The 15359-nt window shown below is 38.8% G+C and overlaps 1 protein-coding gene across 1 annotated transcript in view; it reads left to right on the plus strand.

Moving 5' to 3' along the window:
* LOC124777198 overlaps window positions 1–15359 on the plus strand; it is a 303378-nt gene that overhangs the window by 184853 nt on the left and 103166 nt on the right. Inside the window, exons 13-15 of the mRNA XM_047252513.1 lie at window positions 4527–4584; window positions 9829–9915; window positions 10001–10044. Coding sequence (XP_047108469.1) covers window positions 4527–4584; window positions 9829–9915; window positions 10001–10044 — 189 coding nt within the window. The remainder of the gene's footprint in view (window positions 1–4526; window positions 4585–9828; window positions 9916–10000; window positions 10045–15359) is intronic.

The raw sequence follows: 15359 nt of genomic DNA on the forward strand, positions 1-15359 counted from the left end.
AATTACAATGTCATCGGCGAACCTCAAAGTTTTTATTTCTTCTCCATGGATTTTAATACCTACTCCGAATTTTTCTTTAGTTTCCTTCAATGCTTGCTCAATATACAGATTGAATAACATCGGGGATAGGCTACAACCCTGTCTCACTCCCTTTCCAACCACTGCTTCCCTTTCATGTCCCTCGACTCTTATAACTGCCCTCTGGTTTCTGTACAAATTGTAAATAGCTTTTCGCTCCCTGTATTTTATCCCTGCCACCTTCAGAATTTGAAAGAGAGTATTCCAATCAACATTGCCAGAAGCTTTCTCTAAGTCTACAAATGCTAGTAACGTAGGTTTGCCTTTCCTTACTCTAGCTTCTAAGATAAGTCGTAGGGTCAGTATTGCCTCACGTGTTCCGATATTTCTACGGAATCCAAACTGATCTTCCCCAAGGTTGGCTTCTACCAGTTTTTCCATTCGTCTGTATAGAATTCCTGTTAGTATTTTGCAGCCGTGACTTATTAAACTGATAGTTTGGTAATTTTCACATCTGTCAACACCTGCTTTCTTTGGGATTGGAATTATTATATTCTTGAAGTCTGAGGGCATTTCGCCTGTCTCATACATCTTGCACACCAGATGGTAGAGTTTTTGTCAGGACTGGCTCTCCCAAGGCTGTCAGTAGTTCTAATGGAATGTTGTCTACCCCCGGAGCTTTTTTGCGACTCAGGTCTTTCAGTGCTCTGTCAAACTCTACACGCAGTATCGTATCTCCCATTTAATCTTCATCTACATCCTCTTCCATTTCCATAATATTGTCCTCAAGTACATCGCCCTTGTATAGACCCTCTATATACTCCTTCCACCTTTCTGCTTTCCCTTCTTTGCTTAGAACTGGGTTTCCATCTGAGCTCTTGATATTCATACAAGTGGTTCTCTTTTCTCCAAAGGTCTCTTTAATTTTCCTGTAGGCAGTATCTATCTTACCCCTAGTGAGATAAGCCTCTACATCCTTACATTTGTCCTCTAGCCATCCCTGCTTAGCGATTTTGCACTTCTTGTCGATCTCATTTTTGAGACATTTGTATTCCTTTTTGCCTGCCTTGCTTGCTGCATTTTTGTATTTTCTCCTTTCATCAATTAAATTCAGTATCTCTTCTGTTACCCAAGAATTTCCACTAGCCCTCGTCTTTTTACCTACTTGATCCTCTGCTGCCTTCACCACTTCATCCCTCAAAGCTACCCATTCTTCTTCTACTGTATTTCTTTCCCCCATTCTTGCCAATTGTTCCCTTATGCTCTCCCTGAACTTCTGTACAACATCTGATTTAGTCAGTTTATCCAGGTCCCATCTCCTTAAATTCCCACCTGTTTTTGCAGTTTCTTCAGTTTTAATCTACAGTTCATAACCAATAGATTGTGGTCAGAGTCCACGTCTGCCCCTGGAAATGTCTTACAATTTAAAACCTGGTTCCTAAATCTCTGTCTTACCATTACATAATCTATCTGAAACCTGTCAGTATCTCCAGGCTTCTTCCATGTATACAATCTTGTTTTATGATTCTTGAACCAAGTGTTAACTATGATTAGGTTGTGCTCTGTGCAAAGTTCTACCAGACGGCTTCCTCTTTCATTTCTTAGCCCCAATCCATATTCACCTACTATGTTTACTACTCTCCCTTTTCCTACCGACGAATTCCAATCACCCATGACTATTAAATTTTCATCTCCCTTCACTATCTGAATAATTTCTTTTATTTCATCATACATTTCTTCAATTTCTTCGTCATCTGCAGAGCTAGTAGGCATATAAACTTGTACTATTGTGGTAGGCGTGGGCTTCGTATCTATCTTGGTCACAATAATGCGTTCACTATGGTGTTTGTAGTAACTTACCCGCATTCCTATTTTCCTATTCATTATTAAACCTACTCCTGCATTGCCCCTATTTGATTTTGTGTTTATAACCCTGTAGTCACCTGACCAGAAGTCTTGTTCCTCCTTCCACCGAACTTCACTAATTCCCACTATATCTAACTTTAACGTATCCATTTCCCTTTTTAAATTTTCTAACCTACCTGCCCGATTAAGGGATCTGACATTCCACGCTCCGATCCGTGGAATGCCAGTTTTCTTTCTCCTGATAACAACATCCTCTTGAGTAGTCCCCGCCCGGAGATCCGAATGGGGGACTATTTTACCTTCGGAATGTTTTACCCAAGAGGACGCTATCATCATTTAACCATACAGTAAAGCTGCATGCCCTCGGGAAAAATCAAAGAAGATATGGGGATAAAATTGTATGAAGAATTGAACAGGATGACAATAGAGAGAGGGACCTGGCTAAATCGACAAGGCATAGCCTTTAGTTTATGATTATGATGATGATCATGATCATGATCATGATCATGATCATGATGAAGTGCAGTGGTTGCCATTGCCTTCTGCATCCTCATGTCGTGATCATTGCCAATTATTTTGCCTCTGTGGGCAGTATTACATCAGGGCCTACCCATTCCTCTGATTTCTTTGTCAAGACCATTGCCAATGATTTTTTATAAAAATATCTAATAAGTGACTGGGATTGAATCCATGACCTTTTGGTTGGTAATCAAAGATGGTACCACCAGAGTTCAGTGACACTCCTAATGAGCACAAACTACAACAATGTTCTGCTTATAAGAAATCAATTACAAGAACTTGTAGCAGTAGAAAATTTGCATAAATATGTGAGATGAGCTACCTGCAAAATCTGCTTCAGCAAATTGAATCAAGTTTGTCAAATATCTGTAGAACTGCAATTTCAGTAACATACTCTAGGCAGCTTTCTTAGTAATGTAGCTTTCCCACATTTATCAGCAAGATAATCAATACGATAACCAGTTCCAGTTTTCACAGCAAATTAACAACTATCCATGTGGTAGTAGCAGAATATTCACATTATGCAATCTGATTCAAATTCATACACAACAATCACAACGCAGTATTAGCTTCAGTTTCTTAGTAAGTGATACAAATAAGCAGATGTTACCTACAACACTGTACATAATTGTAGATCTAATTACTCACACATTGCCTTGAAGTAAGATTCATAACAGATGACACTGTTCACGAGTGGAAGTTAGCAATTTCAGAGTCACACGAGTGTACTGAATGTATGCAAACTGATGACAGTTTTCTTCAAATATGGTAAATGGATACATTGTTGCAGAGACCAACCTAGATGAGGATCATGTAATAGGCAGGTTCAGAGTATATCACAACACTGACTACCTGCAACTTCCCACACTTCCGCATAAATGTTGTCTTTGAGATTTCCAATCCTATACTGACTATTTTATTCTGGGGTTGATCTTAATAAGACGCTTAAGAACAAATTTTGATGTTGTTTCCAAAACTGTCTAGGTTAGATTTTGCTAATTCAGATGAGCTGTATGTAACTAGTCATGTAGTTCACAGAATTTGTAGTAGTTTAGAAAAATTTCAAAAGATCATGAAACTATTTTATACATTTGCTTTAGGAATAACCTATTTATGAGTACAGGTAATCTTTTTAGAGTTGTAATCATTGATGCAAATTCTTAATTAATGGATTAATTAAATAGTGGAAGATGTCATCTGATTTGAAATAAGTAGGGTAAAAATGTGTAGTGGTAAAATCTGGAATCTAACAGGCACAACGGTACAAATGCTGAAAGTAATTTTGAATGAATTTAGACTTTGATTACAATTATTTCTTGTTTAAAACAAATTAACAAATACCATCCGTATCACTTCTTTTAATAATGACTACCAGTTTTAGACTGTGCTGCAGGATCATCTGGTCTGTGCCCCAAAGTGCAGTTTGCGATGCAGGCTTGAAGGTGATCTGCAACACAGACTAACACCAGTTTTCGGTAATACAAGAAATGTTTGTTTATTCATTATAACAATAGTGATCATGGTTTCCTGTGACATGGCATCAAATATAAAATTGTTTCTTAAGTTAATTAGTTTCACTGAAGTGGAAATATGGTACTCCAAGGTCAGAATTCCTGTCTTTTTAATGAGTGGAATCAGCAAGCTCAACTTGACTGATAAGCTGAGGCAAAGCTCCCTATTTCATGCTGTAGTAAAGTGATCATTTATTAATACATTGTATTGAACACAGGTTCAGTGAAACAAATTACACTAGTGAGTTCAGCTTATTGCAGAAGAAAAGACTTGATAATGAATTTAAACAAGGCAAAGCATGATTTAAGTTTTGATAAATTTGGGTAGACACTACACAAGTACTTCACAGATACACAAGTACTTCACAGATACTTAAATGAAAAGTGAAAAATTACAAAAAAAGTTATTAACAGGGGTACAATAAGAGTGGATGGGAAGTTCCAGCTTGCTCTGTTTTAAGTAGTACATTTTAGTGTCTTAATTACAGTAATTTTTACTGTGGAAATTGTATCATATTTCCTTATTTGTAATGTGTTAAATATCAAGTCAGATGTCGTTATGTTGGTTACTGTTGTAAAGTGTTTTTCTAAGAGAACCAAATTATTCTTCAGGTCTGAACATTGTGGTGATATGTATGAAAATAAGTCGCAGTTTGACGTTATTGCTGAGGTAAGGTTCTAATAAACTATATTTCATTTTTAATTTGTTCCTGTCGCTTATTTTTTAGTTAGGTATTTTGGAAGTGTCTATAGTTCATGTTATCAGTGACACTATAGGAAACAATTGATTGGATTCTTTGTCAAGTGCTGTGTTTTACTAAGAAGGCATCTGAGAATGGAATATATGAAACTCTCATATCATTTAAAAGTGTACCAAAAATTGTTGATTTATTTTAATAACTGAAGTATTTATTCAAATATCATCTGGAAGACATGAATATTTCCAGAACAACCAGAAATGAAAATAAAAGGAAAACTTAAGTATGAAGAAATGACAGTTTGCTCATAATTCAATACTGAGAGAGAGAGATGCAAGATAAAATCTAGTAAGGAAATTAGTCTTTTGAATGAAATAGATTGTCAAACTGCATTTCAGACCGGTATTTAAATTGAGACCTTTGCATGTTATCGGAAAGTGCTCTACCAACTGAGCTATCGAAGCACAAATCATGACCTGTCATCACACCTTCACTACTTCCAGTATCTCATCTCCAATCTACCAAACTCCATTTCAGCTCGCAGTTCGCTGCAGAGTGAAAATTCATTCTGGAAATAGATGGTGTTTGCATTGAGGGAATTTATTACATATTTCAGAAAGAAGGTAAGAATTTTTCGTCCAGTCAGCTTCTCCAAACTATTTTCAGAAAGTGATCAAAGCCAGAGATAAATTATATTTCAGTTGATTTATGTACAGCAGTCAGATATTGTGTATAAATACTGGTGGTGGTCAAATACCAGAAAGACTATGACAGAAGATAAAATTCAGTGACATTTGCATACGTGCCAAGCAAGATCAGGGTGAGAGGGTACGAAGTTTTCTGCTATTTTATTGGCAAGGTTTTCTAAAAAGGAAACCATTTGACTGATAGGAAAATCCTATAGGAGGTTGACACAGAAATGAACAAGTGTACATAGTTGTAAACTTTGGTAAAGATAAGTAGAAGGCTCATTTTGAGAACTAGAACTTTTTTACTATGCATGAAGGTTTATTATGAAGCGCGATCTGTCGTGGTTGTTATATATATTTGAATGAAGTATTCCTTATGGACTTTGTGCAGTGATGAGGATAGTAGTGCTGCACTTGATGTCATTGCAAGTGTAGCGAAGAGACTGCTACACCATACATGACTCCAAGGAATATTTGTGACTCTCAAATAGTATATAACAATAACATCGATAAATGTATTGAATATGTTTATTATAGCATTTTGTTTAATTGGTTTAACTGGATGTCAGTCTAACATATAGAGGCATTCTGTTCACTAATCTCTTGTTTGATTATAGTGAACTTGTAATAAAGCCCGATTGTAACTTCAACTTGTCAGAACACTGATTTAGGAGACACTGGTGTCGAATCAAATTCAAGATGATTTCATCTAGTCAGGAGTTCATTGTTACTACAGGTTAAGTATGCATTCTATTAGTAACACAACATGCATGTTTACCAATCTCTCCCAATGGAAGCCATGGATATATTTAAGAACTCAAACGACATGAACAGAGAAGATGGCTGTAGGTTTGTGGCATGCTGGCTGCCATCCATTGGAGCCCAACAGGCTGTGCATGTAACTTGAGACGTGAGCCTTATGGGTGAGAAGTCGTCGTTGTATATATGATGTCTTGCATGAGGAAATAGGTGCTCACAGTAATCCACATCCATTTTTCAATGACTGTCGGTTATGGCTTATATTGAACGGGATAGTATGCAACTATGAAACAGCAAATCCTTTCTCCCTCAAGCATAGGAAACAATCATGTCTATGGTGGTCTAGACATGATGCCATGTCCAGTAAAGGGGCCATGACGAAATATAAGTGGTCCCTCTCTGATAGACTTCAGCAGGTTCTCCCTTAATAAACCCAAACGAAACACAATTACAGTTGTGACCAAAACATCAGTTTTGTCTGTCTTGTGACAGTTATTTCACAACAGAAGATGGGTCAACACTAGGAAAACTTTTATTTCAAATGTTTACTGAAAATAGAATCAGTATGAATAAAATGAATGTATCTTAAGTGTTAAGGGATATCCCTGTTAAGTTGTGGTCTTGTGAAACTTTAAATTCAAATTTCAAAGTAAAAAAGAGAACAGATGAGATGTAAGAGTTAACAAGAGGTGTTTCTTTTCGCAACTGCATAATCTGAACATGCTATTTATATAGGTGGTGAAAAGAAGAGAAACACATTCCAAATACTGATTTAGCAGTGACACAAAATGGAGATCGGACAAGGGCCTTCTATACATGATGAACCCAAATGCAGCCAAAATTTTGTGGGCTATTCAGGGGAATCTTCTGAATATTTTGGTACAAGGGGCCTGTGGTCTTCAGTGTCTCATTACAGACTAATTAAGATTTCATTTGATTTCTTATTCCCATTTATTTTTGTATCTGTATTGTACTTAAAATAACTGCAAAACAGTCTTTTGTTTGGAAAGAAACTTGTTCCATTCACTCATAGTAGTTGATGTTGACAACAGTAATGCAAACTCCACTCTTTGCCCTCAAGCTTCTGTACTACTCAGTTCTCTCTCGGGTTTGTTTTTCTAGTAATGTTTGTTGTATGTTAACAGTAATACACAGTTGTATGGGTAGGTTTACTGGTGAAGAGTTGGCCATTATACACCTCATCAATGGGTTCACTGAATGCAGGGGAATATTGACACATTATCACTATGCTGAGCTGTTCCCCCAATAGCAGAAACCACATCACAACACAATTTTTCATCTGAGGGTTTTGCCATTCTCCGTGTTTTGTGTTGTATATTTTGGTGATTGTGTATTACAGGCTCTTTCACTTGTATAGATACTTTCACATAAATGAATGTAATTGCCATAACAAACCAGATAAATCATGATTACACAATTACTTTTTTAATGACACACTGGAGACAGTGGGTCCCTCATACCGAAATGCTGAGAAAATATCTCTGAAGAACCTGCAAAATATTAACAGTGGAGATTGTTTACCCTATATGGTCATTAAATGACTGAAAGAGACCCCTGTTTTGAGTCTCCGTTTGGCCAGCTGTTCTCATTGTTCAGTATCCATTATTGTTGGCATTAGAATGTGACTGCCCAAAGTTGGTCTGCATGGGAACAAGAGAGCAATCATCCTTGTTGTCAAGGTTCCTGGGACACTAGAAGGTGTTGATGTGCTGGGTTGGCGAGGTGCTTGTAACCACATTCCATAGATAACAAATTTTTATTTATCAGAGTGAACAAATGTGCACTTAAGTGAATACCCAGTCAAGAGGTGAGCCCCAAAAATTACCATTTTATTATGACCATTTTATAACAACCCCCTAAATATACACTCATTTAAACAATACAAAGCAGCATCACTTAAGTGGCTGCCAGTCATTTCAAAAATTTCTTAAACAAGGTCAAGACAAGAACAAACCCAAAAGAAATATCATGATGTCCACATGCCCGTAAAACAAAAACAACACTTCCTTATAGTTTATCAAGTTAACAGTTGCCACAAATGCATTTCGAACTGCTCCCACAAGGAGTGTGATAAAAGGTCGAGGAAAACCCGCAGTAATCCAAATGCACCTTAACAGCAAATGATAAAAACTGGTAAATGTTAGTGAACTGACATACAAGCATGGCCAACTAATTGGCCACATAAGACAACATGAGTCTCTTAAAGTTAACTAATGAGAAATAGGTGCAATCCGTAACGTGCATATTCACTTTGTATGATCAAATAATGATGCCAGTAGCCATTGTACATATTTCTGCCAACCTAAACATTGCATATAGATAAGACAAAACAGAGCAGGCCAATGTTCTGACATCATATAATGGCTGGAGGATTCGTTAATGAATCCCAATTCTCTTTGGATTGACACACCCGGCAAGATGTCCGCATACAGTCCAAGTTGTCTCACCAATGTTAATTTTCTGGATGCTACACCAAATTGAGACCACACAAGAAGGCAGCAGTGCTGAAGTGGCCACGGAACACTATCGTGATAGGTGTGAATGACATAGACATTTCACTGTCAGCACACACTGGCTAAAGTGGTGCAGTTGTGCGACCGCTCAAATCGGGCATGATGGAATTGAACCATCACAGCTCTGGTCGAACACGTCTGAGCACCATAAGGGAGTATCATTGTATTGTGCACCAAGCACACCATAAGCCCTTCACATCTTGCCATCCAAGAACAAGTAGTGGTCTCGCTGCAACATATTGTCTTGCCCTTCACCATTGGTCAGAGACTAGCAGCAGCCAGACTAGGGAATTGGGTAGGATGCTGCTAACACTACAGCACAAACAGCTGTATTTGGAGTGGTGGCATGATCATAAACATGAACTTCTGATGAATGGCACCTCATTGTGTTCAGCAATGAGTAATCTATCTTTGGTGAGTATGGTGGTGGTACGGTGGTGACCTGGGAAGTGGTCCCATTCTTCCACTGTTTTGGAGAAGCACAGCAGTGTTACTCTTGGTGTAATGAGCCATCGGGTGTGACTGTAGCCCACGGGTGATAGTGACTGAGGGAACTCTGATAGCACAGTGGTATGTTACAGGCATCCTGCATGATCATGTGTTACCACCTGTGCAACATTATCATGGTGCCATTTTCCTACTGAACAGTGCTCGCCCACCTGAGACAAGTTTTTTTATGAGCTGTCCATGTGATGTTGAGGTGCTTCCATGGTCAAAAAGATCTGCAGATCTGTTCCTGAAATAACATGTGGGACATAAATTCTATCCATGTGCCAGTATCCAAAATATTAAGGACCAGTTACAACGATTGTGGGCCAACTTGCCTTAGGAGAGGATACCATGACTTTATGACATTCTTCCCATCTGAATTACTGCATGCATCCAAGCCAGAGGGAAAGCATCATTGTATTGATAAGTGGGCTCTTATTGCCAAGTTCTTTGTAAATTTGACTCTATTTTCTAATCACTACAGTAACATTACATACTCGCTCAACACATGAAGTTTCATTTTGTCACCTCCTTCCCTTTTGGATGCTTTAAGTTTTTGTCAAGTGGTGTAGCTTTCCACATATAACATCTGTTTCCTCTTTTTGAGTAATGTAATGTCAGTTTTTGTCACTCATTGTTCACTATAGAAGTCATGGGCTGTATATTTTCTAGTATTTCAGATCAGAATGTCCTGTTTTATTAATGATTGATATGTTTTTGATATAAATTGAATTCTGCTTTACAGGTTGAAAACATTACTGATGTGAAGGCTAAGCAGTCGTTGTCATACTTGATATCCTTTGTTACAGCAATTTCCGAAAAGGAACATTCGGTATGTCACTCTTCTTATAATGTACATTCATGTAATGATTTGATTTAACATAAAGCTAATACATACATGTATTCATTTGTTTCAGTTTCGTAAAATTTCTAAGCAGTGCCTTGTTCATCCAAGGGAAGCGTGAGTATTCAGTTGCTGTAATTTTTAGATGCATATTTTTCAATGGTTTAATTTTGAAATCTACATTAATAGTGGTACGTATTTCAATGATCGGACTGTAAGATTAGGATGGATTTTATCTAAGGCTATGATTGAATCTAGAGGTGAAAATAGTTTTTGCTACTGCATTGCCATGACCGTGGACATTGGTGATGATAGTTATCCTGTCAGTTCAAGCTTAAGTCCCTTATTTATTCTCGTTAACAGAGCAAAGTGTTGATATCATGTCTCATTTCCTTTAGTGGTTTTGTTTCTGTGTCAGCAAACAACAGTGTAAATTATGAGTTCGTAGTTAACTGTCGTTATTCATCTTCACTTGCCACTTACTGTTACAGTTTTGCGTATGGATAAAGGCAATACTGAACTTCATTATCCTATGACGTCAAATTTGGTTTGTACTTGGAAGCAAAAACACTAGTGGTGTCTGAACCTGCATCTTTCTTCTGATTCCATCCATATGAGGAGTCAGCAGATAATATGGTGAACACACATCTAGTGAGCTCATAAACTGGTGAAGAAGAGGGTTCTTACTACGCAGCCTTTTCCATATGGTTCCACAATTTCTTGTAATATGGAAAAAGTCCTCATCCTTAAATCCACCAATATGGTGTAAATTAGCTATTAAATTGTCTGCTGCTATGTTGGCAGATGTGCCAGGTAAGGAACACGTAGTTTACCATTAGGCACCAATGCAAAGTGATATCTCATAGTCGCCCCTCCAAATCACTGTTGCTAGACACTGAATTGTTAAGTTGCAGAAATCAAACTGTTAAGCTGCCAAAATCATACTGTTAAGATGCAGAAATCATACCCCAACTGTTATTCAACTGTTTTATAAGCTACATAGATTGCAGGACCTTGGACTTGTCACTCACATATCAGATAATCAGTGGGAACCATCTACAATTTAAAAAATCGAAATGGTTCTATTCATATATGTGGGGATTTTAAGATGAAAGTAAATATGTAACTGAATATCAACCTCTATTCAATATTGCACGTTGAGGAGATGCGGACAAAAACAAGCTGGGGACTAGTATTGTTCCCCCCAAATTTGATCTTATGGATGAATATTTACAACTTTCTACAGATACTGAACTGATACTGCTATTTCTTAATACAGTATTTGGATTAGAATAGTATAATTACTTCCTATTTGGAGTGGCTAGTGTGCCCCCTATATTTCAGAGGTTTCTCAAGCAATTGATTCAAAGCATACCCAACAGTGATAATTATCTGAATGACATTATCTTACTGAAGTCTGATTGGAACATATGGCTAATGTCCCAGCATTGTTCAGCCACCTACAAAATAATAAATTGTGGTCCTTTCACAGTAAGTATACCTTTTTCAGCTGGACATTAAGCATTTATACCACATCCCGAATGATAAGGGTTTCAGCCACAGAAGAAAAAGTAAGAGTGTTTTGTGTCAATATACAGTACTGAGGAACCTAAGAGAAGTACAGTCTTACATGCTAAAGTAAATTACACTAAATTTATATCACAGGTATCTCAGATTGTGCACCTCCTAAATCAGCAACACTGGAAGGAGATCAAATTTGTGTGGTTCCATGCATGCTAGCAAGCAACTAAAAAGTGTCTGCAGTCACCCTCATGCTAAGAGTGTTATATATTAATGAACAGCACCTGTCAGTATGAAATCAAGGCATTACTATTTCATAAACACACAGATAGCACAGAGCAGCCTATTTTGTTCCCATCAAAGGCAGTTACAGCCACTCACTGTCATTACTCAGCAATAAAGAAAGAAGTGTTTGCAGTCATATATGGAATCAGGAAGTTTCACATGTACCTATATGTTGCGAAATTTGGTTTGATTATGGACCACAAACAACTGATAAACTTCTTTGGTCACTGATCGAAGCTCCCAGAATGAATGGTGCTGAACCTGCCAATGTGGGCCCTCTGTTTAAGTAAACACAATTAAAATACTCCTTACCAGTCCACTACATGGCTTGCAAGTGGAGGCACCATACAGGGAGTTCTTTTCTTTGCGCGACTACCTGAATACCACAGATGGTGTAATATTATTAGCTACAGAAGAAGAGGAGTCATCATCCTGTCCTCTTTCCAAATGTGTGTCCTCCAGGTTTTCTACACTTCTTACTACATCACTAAAAATTACCTGGAATCAATTCTTCAGTAGAATTTATTGCCCAGGATAGTTGTTGTCACACTCTAAACCAGATGGTTCCAGCACAATGCTTTTCCTCGTGGTCTGAACATGAGCATCCATTGGAGAGGGTTCACATTGATTTTGCTGTCATATTCCAGAGCTCTGTTGTTACTGGTAGTTGATTCCCACTGTAACTTTCCATTTGTGGGATGGATGTCAACCATCTCTGCAACAGGCACAATCTGTTCCCTGCCTTCTGTCACACAAAACGTACCTTTGTGTGGGTTCCGAAGTGTGGGCTCACGTCTTTGGCTGGGTCCCAGGGTGCATTCAAGTGGTTGTGACCAGGAACATTACCTTGTTGAAGCGGCCAGTAGCCAAGAGCAGATGGTTTGCCACAGGAATCGGCTTTGGTCACGACACAAATCACAGATTAGGACCCCGTCCAGGCTATTCAGGCACAGACATACGTAGCAAACCAGAACAACCGTTAGTCCCACTGTCCCCATTAGAGCCCCTGCCTCATTGTCATTATATTCTGTGACCCCTCTACAAGCCACCATTAGGGAGAAACAAAGGTTGCCTGTGGATACAATAGTCTGCCCTCCCACTGTCTCTCCTGTCACACACTTTTTAAGAAGCAAGCCCAACTGCTGCCTCACGAACTGTGGACCAACCAGGGCAGTTCTGTGCATGATACTGCAGCTAAGTGGCCCTGCTTCCACCACTTTTGTATGGAGGCGACAGACGACAGTACTGTCAGGTCTCCTCCCCCACCATCTTGGTTCCAGAACCACCATGTCTACTTATGGCTTACATCCTGATTAAGGAGGAGGTGAGTTAGTGTCCTATGATGCCTGTGTAGGTTTGGACTTGGTAGCAGAGACACTAACGGTGTCCAAACCGGCATCTTCTAATCCCATCTGATGAGGTGCCAGAAGTGTGTGTGGTGGGTATGGTGTCTAGTGAACCAGCAGGAGAAACATTACAACCTCCGTCAAGTTCCTTTAAGTTGGCAATATAGCTTGCCATCTACACAATAGTGAAATAATATTACTTTTCTGTACCTGTTATTCGAATCATCTCCATTATTTGAGTCACACTTCTGGAATTCTGCTCTGGTACTACAAAATGTAGCTTGATACTGAATTTTTGTTTGTTGCCCTTTCATTCTGGGACTCATCTCAACAGATTGGCTAGGCTGTTTTCTGCACCTGCTGTTAGTGCCCTACTTGTCTCTTAGCCTCATATAGTGATGTTTACAGCTTTCCAGCTTCACACAGTTACTGTACTTAAGTGATAAAGTTATTACTGATGGTAGACAGACTACATTCTCTAGGTCAGCAAGGTTATATTTGAGTGTTTCTTAGGTATTGGCCAATTGTTCTGGTATAAGCAAGGAAAGTACAGTAAATTGTTATGTTGGCTTGTGGTCCTTCAGTTCAACAAATCAAATGAATGTGTCTTGATTTTTCTTCAGTCTTTGCAGCTGCGAAGTCAGAACTGCCTCTTTGGTGCCTTTACCTTTCCTAAAGCAAAACTGATCACCATGTAATATATCCTCAGCTGTCTTTTCCATTCTTCTGTGTATTATTCTCGTGAGCAACTTGGATGACTCCTGATGCTATGCCTGGTAGTCTCATCAAGCCATCATCTAGTCTCTGCACACTCTGCCAGACAGCACTCTTCTCTCCACCCACCTTTACCCTGCTATCCCTCCCCCTTTCTTGCCCCACTCTAAATTGCTATTCATGTGACAGTCACATTCTGGTCGGAACTGCAGGTCGTAGCAGACGTGTGCATAAGGTGTGCTTCCTTGTGTGTGTGTGTGTGTGTGTGTGTGTGTGTGTGTGTGTGTGTGTGTGTGTCAAAAGCTATAATGTGTAAGAGTCTTTTTGTTGTGCCTGTCTGCACCTCAGTGGGTCATCTTTATGGTGAGTAGAAATCTATCCTTTTCCTAATGTTGTTGATATTCCAAGCTAGAGTTTCCATTATTTGATATTAGATCACAAGCATCGTGAAACTTAGTGCCAAGCTTAGCTGGTGACAGAGAACTCCAGGGCCTTGTGCAGGGATTTTGGTGAAGAGGATAAGGTGCTTATAGTAGTAGGAGCAGAAAACAGCCTGGCTAGCAAATTGGAATATGGCATTAAAGGTGACCTGGAGGAAATAGGAGCAGTAGCAGCATACGCTCGTGAGTTTACAATACCATGACCAGCCGTGTTAAAAAAGATGTGAGTGGATATTATTATTATTATTATTATTATTACTCTGTTTTATTTTTGCAGTTGGGAGATGGGGATTCTTCCTCTTAGACTTGTTCCCGATTACTTTTCCTTGCTTTGTTGTACTTCCTACATTATTTCTCAGACACATTAAAAAAGTGACAGTTTGTGCTTCCTTTCCGTCCATGATGGGATTTAGGCTCCACTGTGAATTCTGGCCATTCCCTCTCAACTTCTCTTCTTCATGAGCTTTATTAAGGAATCAAATTGTTGCAAGTAACTTGAAATTGAACTGACTCTTGACTATTCTTTCCTGGTCATTTTGTCCCTATGTAGGTGGGCATCGTACCGATTGCTACTCTCATTAAATGGCTCTCACTTACTGATTCATCACAGAATTTTACCATTTTTAGGTGCTGTTTAATATACTTTTGTAGCCCACCCCATTTAGTTCCAGTAATTCTGGGGCTACTTTCTGCTGTTCTCCTTCAGATTTCTCTGCAGAGTGCTTCTAAAAGCTTTCCAATTCTGGAATTCCTCCAGATTAAGAACTCCCCATTCTCCAGCTTCTGACCTTTGATACCCTTTTCCAAATTTTCTTTTCTTTTCATCATTCCATGTCGATGGAAAAGCACCTTCAAATATTTTCATGAAAACTATAGGAAGTATTTCCCCTTCAGGCATGGAACATGGGTGTTTATTGGATAGGTGACTTCCACTTTCTAGACAAAATTCCTCCCACCGCTTGTTATCATTCCCTATCATTCTGGATGAGAGCACAGTACTTTCAACTCACCCTTGTCTTCAGATTCAAAAGCCAGCCACGGTGGCCGAGCGGTTCTAGGCACTTCAGTCCCAAACCGCACGATTGCTATGGTCACAGGTTCGAATCCTGCCTCGGGCATGGATGTG

This window comes from Schistocerca piceifrons, chromosome 2 (genome assembly GCF_021461385.2).
Source record: "Schistocerca piceifrons isolate TAMUIC-IGC-003096 chromosome 2, iqSchPice1.1, whole genome shotgun sequence".
In the NCBI taxonomy this organism is placed as follows: domain Eukaryota; kingdom Metazoa; phylum Arthropoda; class Insecta; order Orthoptera; family Acrididae; genus Schistocerca; species Schistocerca piceifrons.